The following is a 10,156-nucleotide window of genomic DNA, read 5'->3' on the forward strand; positions in this document are numbered from 1 at the left end:
TGTGAAAAATGAAGGTAGGTTCTTGGCACACTGATTTGTCCAACTTTTCCCCCCAGATCTGCATCTGTTTACAAGCCCTCTCCATCACCTGCACACACACAGTAAAGCTAGGGCTGGTGCTACAGAGGATTGCAAGCCTTGGTCCTGGTTGACTCGTGAAGACTCATAGCCTCCGTTCAGTTTTGAACAGTAATGCTGCTCGATTTGATTTTTAGGGCTGTTGCTTTACTAGACATTAGCAAAATCAAGTAGATGGAGGACCATTTTAGTAGCATCTTCTCTAAATCTTAGGAAAGGTAACAAGTACATGAAAAGAGGATTTCATGTTTCCATTTGAAAATGAACAGAATTGCGGGTCCCACCCTGGACATGGTTTTTTTTATTGGACATTCCCTAAATGTGAATATAGGAATGAGATGTGAGCAATATAGTTATTTTACAGGACTAAGAAGTATGTGATGACCATAAGCGATGGTGGTCAGAAAGAGAAATTCTAAGTGATAAAGAACTTGAAGGTATCAGTGACATAGTTTGTTGACTGGATTGGGGGATGTCTTGAGCTCTTCCAACCATGTTACCGTGCCTCAGACTATGGAGCCCTATCACCATGTCCCACTTTCCCACCACTTGTTCTCTCAACGTAATTCAGTGGCAGTAGTGGTCATACGCTTGGCAGAGCTGCTCTTGACATTGCAAGTGTTACTTTAATAAGTCTGTATAGTAACCGTGATTTCCTCTCTATGAGAAGTTACTTGGGTTACGAGTTCTTACTGAGCCTGATTTTGACCGTAAGCAATTCTGTTTGGCCTGCTGTGCTCCATTTCAGAGGACATGCTAAAGAAAAGGTACTCACATAAATGATATGTAAAGGATCATATCTGGGTTTATCACAAGGAAAGTTGCAATTTTGCATGTCAAGTTGGATGAAATTTGGAAGGAATTTAATATTGCTAATTATATTTTCTCGAAAGAGTAAATGTCTTTTGTTTTTGATTTTTGGAGAATTAGGAAGTGGAATCGATTGTAGCTAGTCTTTCTATGAGGAAAACCAAGCTGCTGCTTATCCGAATTCCATGACCATATCCCAGTGGGAAACAGGAGCCTAATTCCCTTAAATCCTGTAGCTCCTGGGTTAGGCACTTTCTCACTCAGACCTAGCAGGCTGGCCAGGAAGACCCAAGGTCAGCTCCCTGACTCAGCCCTCTAGGGAAGTGAACGCTGTCAGAGGTGGCCTAGGAGGGGTTGAGGGAGGGGTTTTTGGTGGGCAGTGACGACTCGCTGTGGAAAGATAAGAAGGTGATAGTGGTGGGTAAATATATACCCTTGAAAGAACTAAAGGGTTCATAAACCGGAGATGCCTGTTGAAAGCTGAAGAGCTTTGTTTTAATTTTGTATAGATGTATATACATATAATATATATTGTAGACAAAAGTACAGGTTTTTCAGGCATAAAGATTGATGAAAACTGGGTCAGTGCAAAGCTTATGGGTTATGCTAATATTGTATAATGATCCAGAAATACCTCACGGGTTATGATGAGGAAGTTCATTGCCTTCCCGATCCTAGTGAGCGGAGGGAATTCAGATGAAACACTTGGGGAAGGGAGGCAGCGAACATCTACCTGTGATAGTTGCGCTTTCACATTAAAATGGAAAGAAAAGATTTTTTTCCTGTAGAAAATTTAGGGCAGGCAGTTCTCAGTATATGGTGAGTTCTCACAAGTCGCCGTGGTAGTTTTGCAGTTGATATGTGAGGAGCCCTCCCAGTCAGCCTGCCACGGGAGGGTCCCTCTCTGTCCTCATCACAGGGCCCTGCCTTCCTTCTGCTGGGATGCCTGTGGAGGAAATGTAGTGCCCTGCTGGTATTCAGAGTCCACTTTCCCACAGAAATACAGGGTTCTACAGGGTGGCACAGCCTCCTGGTCTGGCCTGGGAATGCATTCACCCTGTAAAATAGATTTTCTTTAAAATAACGCAATCTAAACTTCCAACACTGACTTTGGAGCACAAGCTTTTGGACACTGGAGGTTGACTGTATTCCAGGCTGAAATGGAAAGTCCTGTCTCCATTTAAAAATGGACTGGATTGCAGTTAAGACCTCGGACATGGCTATTTATCTGCCATTCCCCGAACTTGAATAAGGGAATTTAGATGTGAGCAATATAGTCCTTTACACGCACAGCCCTAGCTGGCTCGATCTTTCCTCTATATTCGTTTTTAATTGAGGGGACATTAGTTTCACATTTCTCTCCAGTTCCAGCAATAGATAGCTAAATTGGTTGGAGTCCCTGGTCCTTCAGGGTCATTTGGCAAGATCAAGCAGTCCTTGTTTTTCGCCATCTGACTCACGGGGGGAGTTGTTCCTTATCCACCTGCCCTGAAGGGCTGTGAGTGTGGGTAGTAAGCACAGGTGCTGAGCTTCAGCCAGCAAACTCTGTGCCGGATGCATTATGGGAGATGTGCCCTTTGGACCCCAAAGCAGCCGTAAGCCTGCTTTCAAGAATACTGACTCAAAAGCGGGTGGTTGGAGGTGACAGGGACCGGGGAAAAAAGGAAGTAGCCTTGTTGCAAATAGTGTCTGCAGCAACGGATTCTCTGCTAGGCCAACAAACCACAGGCTTAGGCCATTAATGAAGCCATTTTAATGAAACCTTTTAAAAGAAAAGGGAGATTTTCTTTAAAGATTTTTTTTTTTCTTCAATTTTTGTTCTTTCGAAAGAGAAGTCTCAAAGTGGTCATCTTGGGAGAAACGAGAACTTTTGCGGGATGCCTTTATACGTATTTTGAGCTTTGGTATTGTTTTTATTTTGAATTACATGGTGGAGGGGAGGAACACACTGTAATTTTTTGGCACTTAGGGCTGAAAGGGTACCCAGCCGGCCCTGAGTGGGCAGGGGAGAGAGGGATCTCGGGGACTCCTCGGGCTCCAGTCTTGCATGATGCCTTGGTGACAGCGTTGCACCCGCCCAGTGCGCAGACTAAATGCATGAGCCCCCTTGCTTGATGCCCCACATGAAGCCAGACCATGGGGAGGTTGCAACCAACTTCTGTTGTTGCCTTGTAATGTCTTGCTGGTTCTTTTCTTTTTCTCTTTCTCAACATAGGAACCACTTTTTAGGAGACTGGACACTGTGAGCAAGGCATTTTAACTTGCTTATTTCCACCAAGCTTAACTGCTGCATTTGCTTAACTAACCCGAGCCTGTGTCCATTCTCCTTGGAGTGTACTGTCTTACTGTGCACTCTGGTTTTCAACTTGTTAGATATGAAAAATGCTTGTTCCATGGTGGGGTAAGAGCTCACACATCAAGGCAGCAAGATAACTGGGTAGAACAAGGCTCTTTGCCCTCTTGGCAAAGGCCGATCCACTGATAAAGAACTCTCAAGTGGTGGAAGGAGGCAGCTAGGAGCCCTTCAGAGTTTTTGCGTAGCTCCCCTAGTAGCCCCCTGGAATGTGGGAAGAGCCCTTCCTGTCATGTTCGTCTGGTTAAAATTAGCCCATATCCTTTACTTCCGAAATAAGAGACCGATTGGCCTGCGGAGGCTTCCAGTGATTTAAAACGCACAACTCGAAGCTTCTTTTGGTCCTTACAAATGGCTGTACTCTAGTGGAGATGTTGTAAAGACATTCAAACGTGTGAGCTGTTCTGGGCCTCCAGTTATTTTGGGAAGTCTGCCCCCGTGTGAGTTGATTACTTTGCTCTGGAACTAGTGTTGTTGTCATTATCATCACCCTCCTCTCATCATGATCTGATTAATATTGTGGATTTCTCCCTCTCTGCCTGCATCTCTGGAAGAAATGTCAAGAAGCGGAGGTTCGATCCCACTCAGCAAGGGCCCATCTGAGTCGCGGCCGTGGGTGAGCGGTGCCTCGCACTGTTGGATTCTGGGTGACACATGCCCGCTGCACCCTTGCTGGAGCTGCTAAGTCTGTAAGCGAGACCGCTGGGTGGTCAATGACCACAGGACTGAAGTTGGGGACAGGGATGGGGTAAAAAGAAACTGTCCTTTGGGGAAATAATTTCAAAGAACCCCTCTCACCACCTGTCAAGAAAAGGGGATAAAAGACAATGTTATAAAAAGAACTATTTCAGAACCGTTTTTTTTTCTAACTAAAGGAAGAAGGAACAATAACAAAAAATTAAGTGCAATAAAAGAACCATAAAAAATAGCAAATGAATTTTTTTCTTTCCTCAGCCTGCTGGCACATAATATCTCCTAAATGATTTGGCATGATTTTTTTTTTCTTTTCCTACCAATGACACACTCCAGTGGCATGAAGATCTAATTTTCGAAAGGGTAAAATCCGCATGGCATATCTACAACAAGCAGCTAGCAAGCCAATCCACAGCAAAACCTGCAGCTGAATTCCCTAGGTGAAGACGTCCCGGGAACACGCGGAGGTTGCCTGGCCCTCACTCCCTCGTCTAGACCGGGCCACGAGAGACTCCACGGACCCCAGCTCTTGTTGAGTCCCTTTCCCCTCGTGTGTTTGCCTGGACCAAGCATCCTTTGGAAATGGGAGCTGGAATTTGAACAATGATGCTATTGTATAGTTCTTTTATAAATGTAAATATGGAAATAAGAGATTTTGACACATCATTTTCACTTGTCTGTACTGGAATATTTTTCTTGTAAAGGTTCCCTGTAGATTTGAGTTTATTGTTTGCTCCCCATCTTTTGGGTTCTTTTCGCTGTTTTTTCTCTCTCTTCTCTGATAACACGTTGTTCAGTGATTTGGAGGCTTGCTTCAAAAAGACAGATGTAGCCACAGATGCAGGGAGTTTGGGCACAAAACAGGTGCAAGTTAACAAGGAAATGCTTGAACGAAATGAAATGCTTGAAACCAAAAATAAGCAAAAGCGGGGCAGGGGGGACACAAACAACTAAATAACCCATATTAAAAACACAAAAATTATGTAAATGCAAATATCTGTACTGACAAGTCTAACATTTTTTGATGTCATTATAAATGTATGTATATAATGTAAGAAAGTAGACACCCTCTCGTATGAATCACAAAAGTGCCAAGCTCATGACTTGCGTTTTTGGTTTTTGACAGTTTTCTTTCCCTGTCTTTAATGTGAAAGGAGGATAAACTTAAAGCCTTAAATTAAAAAATAACTTTTCAATGTTAAAACACTGGGTGTGGGGGGGACGTTAGGCTTTTCATTTTATTCACACCGATGATTGTCAGTATCTCATCCATGCCTCATCTTCCGCCTCCAGATACAGGTGGTGGAGCCCCGGCGGCAAGCTGCTGATGGACACGGCGGCAGGGGCTGCTTTCCCGTGAGCGTGGCTCTCGTGGGCTTTACGTCTGTGTGTTGCGTTTTCCACAAATCTTGTTGGGGGCCCGTAGTGTGTGACTGGTCTGTGGGATGTTCTGGATTGTGATGGGATTCTACTACTCACAAATTCGTGATCTTCTTTTGCCTCCAGGCAGATGTGCAGATGTAATCTGGGTTCCCAAGTCCCTCCGAGTTTCCTTCGCCGGCACTGCTTTCTTCTTCCATTTAGGATCAAGATAGCTTCCGTTCAAGTGTTCAGTATATACATGAATAAAGAAATCTGGTCCTGACTTGGTTTTGAATGTAGAAACTTGTACGTGAGTCCTTCAGTCAGCACCCACTTAGAGACGAGCTTTCCTGAAGCCCCCGCCCCGAGAGCCTGCACTTCTCTAACGTCCCCTTTTCAGGAACAGGACACGCCATCCTACTATTCACTTCATGACAACCAGATGAGTTCCTAGATTTGGCTTTCAGTCCCTTTCCAGCAAGATTCATGACACCAGTCTCACAGTTTTTGCGATAATGTGCTAAAAGTGTACTGCTTAAAACTGTGGGTTTTTTTTTTTCCCCAGGTATATTTAATTGCGGCAGTATCACAATCATAGAGCAGAAACCTTAATTTCAGTATGCTGACCTCACCTAACATCTTAATCCTGTTACTGCTCTCTGAGTACTAGGTGCTACCCAGGTCCGTAGTCTTTCTCTAGAACTAGCTGTATATTTATATTGTAACAACAGGGCTATCTACAAGGTGTATCAGCCTTATTCTGCTTCATGAGACCCAGGCTGTACCCCTCCACCTAGTGGCAATGGCCCTTTCAGCCCAGAGGAAACTCAGATTACTTGGCATCTCTTCCTGTCACTGTATTGTCTTTGTTGCTAGATCCTCCTCCCTAGCGAATTCCACCCGTTACTGAGTGCACCACACACATTTCACTGCTCTTCCGGAGGCACCGCGGGTGACTTCACAGAACCAAAACCATGGTGGTTACAAAACAAGTTAAATCTCCATTATTAACTTCTGAGCATTTCACAGACAACATTGTAAGTGTGCGATGTTACGTTTTAAATCAGACCACAGTGGTCCCCAAGTATTATGTACATAATGGCAAATGTCGGTGTAACTGTTTGTTACACTGGCAGTCTCCTAGGTAACCGAACCTATGTTCCAATGTTAAATTATCTGTGTGTATATGTAAAATACACAAGCTTTAAGCTGCCTGTGTATGAAGATGAAAGATAATGCACCCATACCAACCCTAAACAATGGATTACAATTATTTTTGGTGGTACTCGGTTATGTCGTTCGAACTCTTTGCTGTCTTTTCTCTTGCACATGCCGTTCATTTGCTGATTTTTGTGGTGAGAGTAGTCCTTTTTATGAATTTGAGCTCAAAGCATAAGCGTATCGCCGTCTTACTGTTACCCAACAAGAGTTAGCGTTAAGTGGTGACAAGTTCCCATTTCATCTGCTCTTCTTTGCTGCATTAATTAACGACACCTGGATGAGGAGGTGTGCGCTAACTTCGTTGCTCACCTGGGATACTGCATGAGCCCACTGAATTAGTGCTACTCCTATTAGATAAATGAGCAGTACACATAGGTGCATGTTATGAAACATGAATCACGTAGAGCTGTGGAGTTTTACCAAGTAGTATGTTTTTTGTTTTCGTTTTTGTTTTTACTATGCAAAGATGGGAAATGCACAAACTTCTCAAAGACTCCAGTGTCTGAAGAACTTTACAAACAATACTTGAACCTTTCTTTCAAGTCATCCCATCATATTTTATAGTCATTGTTGCGTCCATTGTTAATTTTCATTTTTAAATGGTTTGTAATTTTTTAAGTGTACAACCTGAAGTTTTGTTTGAAGTTAATAAATTCATTCATAATTTCGTTGGCTGCCTATGAATGGAGATTCAGTAGTCATTGTATGCATCTTTTAGTCAAGTGTGTATTAAAATCTTTGTTAACGTAGACTGTTGTAGCTTTATACTTTGATCAATTTCCTTAGGCCCCCTTTTTTGTGTTATCTTGTGTTGAATCAATGGCCATGTGCCTGATGTCAAGAGTTTTAGCACGGGCTTCTCAATCAAAGGCTCACTGAAAATTTAAGCAGTCAATGGAGCAAAATAAAATCTCTGATTCATGAGAAACCTGTTTCTGATTAGAATTCAGTTTCATTAGATTTATTGGAAATGCTCTGCCTCTTATAAATCAGGGGGGAAAAAAACCCACCTTAGGATCATACCATTATCAATTTTTTTTCTTTAGTGTCTCTCTTCTGCATCTAAAGGGGATGGCTAGTAATAAGATCCACACTTTTGACCTGGTACCAAATTTACAATCAAGCTATAAAGAAAATGGAAGTATTTGGTTATACAAATCGTTTTATCAAAAACATTCAAAGGAGGGAATTTCCTCACTCCTCACATGGGATTGGTCCCCAAATGATATTCCTTCTTTACAAATGTCTTTCAGTCTGTCTCCTCCATCCTTGGTTTGGCCTCAGCAGACACAGGTAACTCACATACATCTAGCACACTGACATGCAAAGAGGCTGATCTGACCACATCGTTCTTCTGCTGAAAGTTCACAGGGGCTCTTCATCTCCTCTAGGATGAAGTTCAAACTTAATAGTGTGACTGAAACTTCTGCCTGCCTTTCATAGCGTCACCCTTGTTTATTTTTCCAGCCATCATCAGCTTATCCTCTCAGTCCCCTTATTTAAGATTCCCCTCCAAGAGCCTCTTCTACCCAAGCTGAATAATCTCATGGAAATTTTATGTCCATTCACCATAATTCATTTGTTTCTATGTCATTTCATGTAATAAAAGAAATACAGAAACACTTTAACACAAATATCATACTTTAAACCAGAAAGCACGTAAGAGTATCATTTAAATTTGACTTTAAAAGAATTTTCTGATTTTTTTGATGTGTTTTCCTTTAAGTCATTCTGTTTTTGAGGTTGACATTGAACTGAGTTCTCCCCCATGCTCCCTTGGATACTGACTGAGAAAGGTGGTCTGAAACCAGAAACTCCCTAGACACAGAACAGCAGCCCTAGAGTTAAAACTTGGATGTGAATAATTAAGTAGATAATCCATATGCTCACAATGGAATTCTTTTTTTTTTTAAAGATTTTATTTATTTGAGAGCGCACGAGCGGGTGGAGGGGCAGAGGGAGGGGAGTGGGAGAGGGAGGTGCAGGGGCAAATTCTCCGCTGAGCAGGGAGCCCCACCTGGGGCTGGATCCCAGGACCCTGGGATCATGACCTGAGCGGAAGGCAGACGCTTAACTGACTGAGCCACCCAGGTGCCCCTCACAATGGAATTCTTAAGTCACTTTTGGAATTTAAGATAGGCACCCTTTAGGTTAATGTGCAAGGGTTAGGGACTTCCATTTATCAATTTACTCATTTAACAAATATTTATTAAGCCCCTATGCCAGGAACTCCTCGTGGAAATTGAAGTAACAGAAGGAAATCCTTGGTCTAAAGTTGCTCACAATTTAGCAGAGAGAGATACATGATAACCATGACAGACAACATCATGAATGGGAGAGATGAGAACTGATGTGGGGCAGGTGGGAGAGGGATGCACGAAGCCTTCCTGAAAGAAGTGAGTTTTGAACTATCTTGAGAGATGACAAGAGTTCACTAGTCTAAGAAAGTGGGAAGCACACTCAAGGCACAAGAAGCAATGTGCCAAGACCCAGGGAGAGCTGCTCAGACCCTCGGTTAAGGAATGCTAAGTGTCCATGTTTCCTCCCATTCTTTCTCCCTCCCTCTTTCCTTCTTTCTTTTCCTCCTACCATTCACAAACGATCTATAAAAATCCTACAGTGTTGTGCCAGGTCACAGGGACGCAAGGATGAGCTCTCAATCTTGGAAATAAGATGCATCATAAGTGTCCTAGTGGACATAAGTATTAGGTACTTCAGAAGAAGAGAGGAGGGCGACTATCGCTGCCCTTGAGATCAAAAAGGGCTTCACAGGGGAGGTGGCATTTGAGAAAAAAAATCTGTGCCACTGGACCTAATTGCCATGGTAACTAATTGTAAGGTTAACCAGGACTCATTTTGGTTGGTGGAAGTCCGCTCATAAATACCTTGAGGAAGAACAACCTGTAGCGTTGAGTCCAACTTTCAGATATCTGAATTCTTCTAGATTGTGTGGAGATGATTATTATCAGATGCTCTGCCAAAACCTTGTATTCTTTAAATATTTTCCTATGGATGTGCTCATCATGGTTCAGTCTTAAATGTTTGGGGCTGTCAGTAGTGACAACCAGGGCTTTTTGACCTGACCTGTAAACTTCTAATATTTTCTTCGCATAAAGATCCCTGGCTTAATTTCAGTCTGGAGTGAGGGGGTCAATAAAAACCACAAATGCTTTTAAAGCATCATTTAGTGGGTCCTTCGATTAATGAAGGGTCAGAATCATTTTCCACCTGTGATTGCACTTCAGGTCCACTAAAGTTGATGTTTATCTGTTTTTTCTGCCTTGGAGAGAAGGTTACCATTCCTTGAGCTTTTCTGAAACCTGTCAGCAGGTCTGGCTCCTTGACTAGAACAAGTTCTTGGCCACAGTCATGACTTCTGGAGAGAAAGCAAATGCCATGATCCCTCATTACCCGAAAATAGTTGTCCTGCTGGGATCTGCTGATGCTCCTTTGCCGGCTGATTGCGTGCACACATACACACTGGCCCTGGTGTGGCTGCAAAGACTGCACTTGTGACCCCACAGAGTCTACCCTTATGAAAACATTTATCTGACTGTGATGATCATTGAAAGCCAAATTAGCTGCGTCAATCAATTGGTCCTACAAAAACAAGGCAAAACAAAGCAAGGCAAAATAAAA

At 42.9% G+C, this 10,156-nt stretch overlaps 1 protein-coding gene across 1 annotated transcript in view; it reads left to right on the forward strand.

The window, feature by feature from the left end:
• Window positions 1-7,266, forward strand: part of ADAM23 (ADAM metallopeptidase domain 23) — a 174,106-nt gene extending 166,840 nt beyond the window's left edge. The window contains exon 26 of the mRNA XM_036107978.2: window positions 3,796-7,266. Coding sequence (XP_035963871.1) covers window positions 3,796-3,844 — 49 coding nt within the window. The 3' untranslated portion in view covers window positions 3,845-7,266. The remainder of the gene's footprint in view (window positions 1-3,795) is intronic.
• The last annotated feature ends 2,890 nt before the right edge of the window (window positions 7,267-10,156 follow it).

This window comes from Halichoerus grypus, chromosome 4 (assembly GCF_964656455.1).
Source record: "Halichoerus grypus chromosome 4, mHalGry1.hap1.1, whole genome shotgun sequence".
NCBI lineage: Eukaryota > Metazoa > Chordata > Mammalia > Carnivora > Phocidae > Halichoerus > Halichoerus grypus.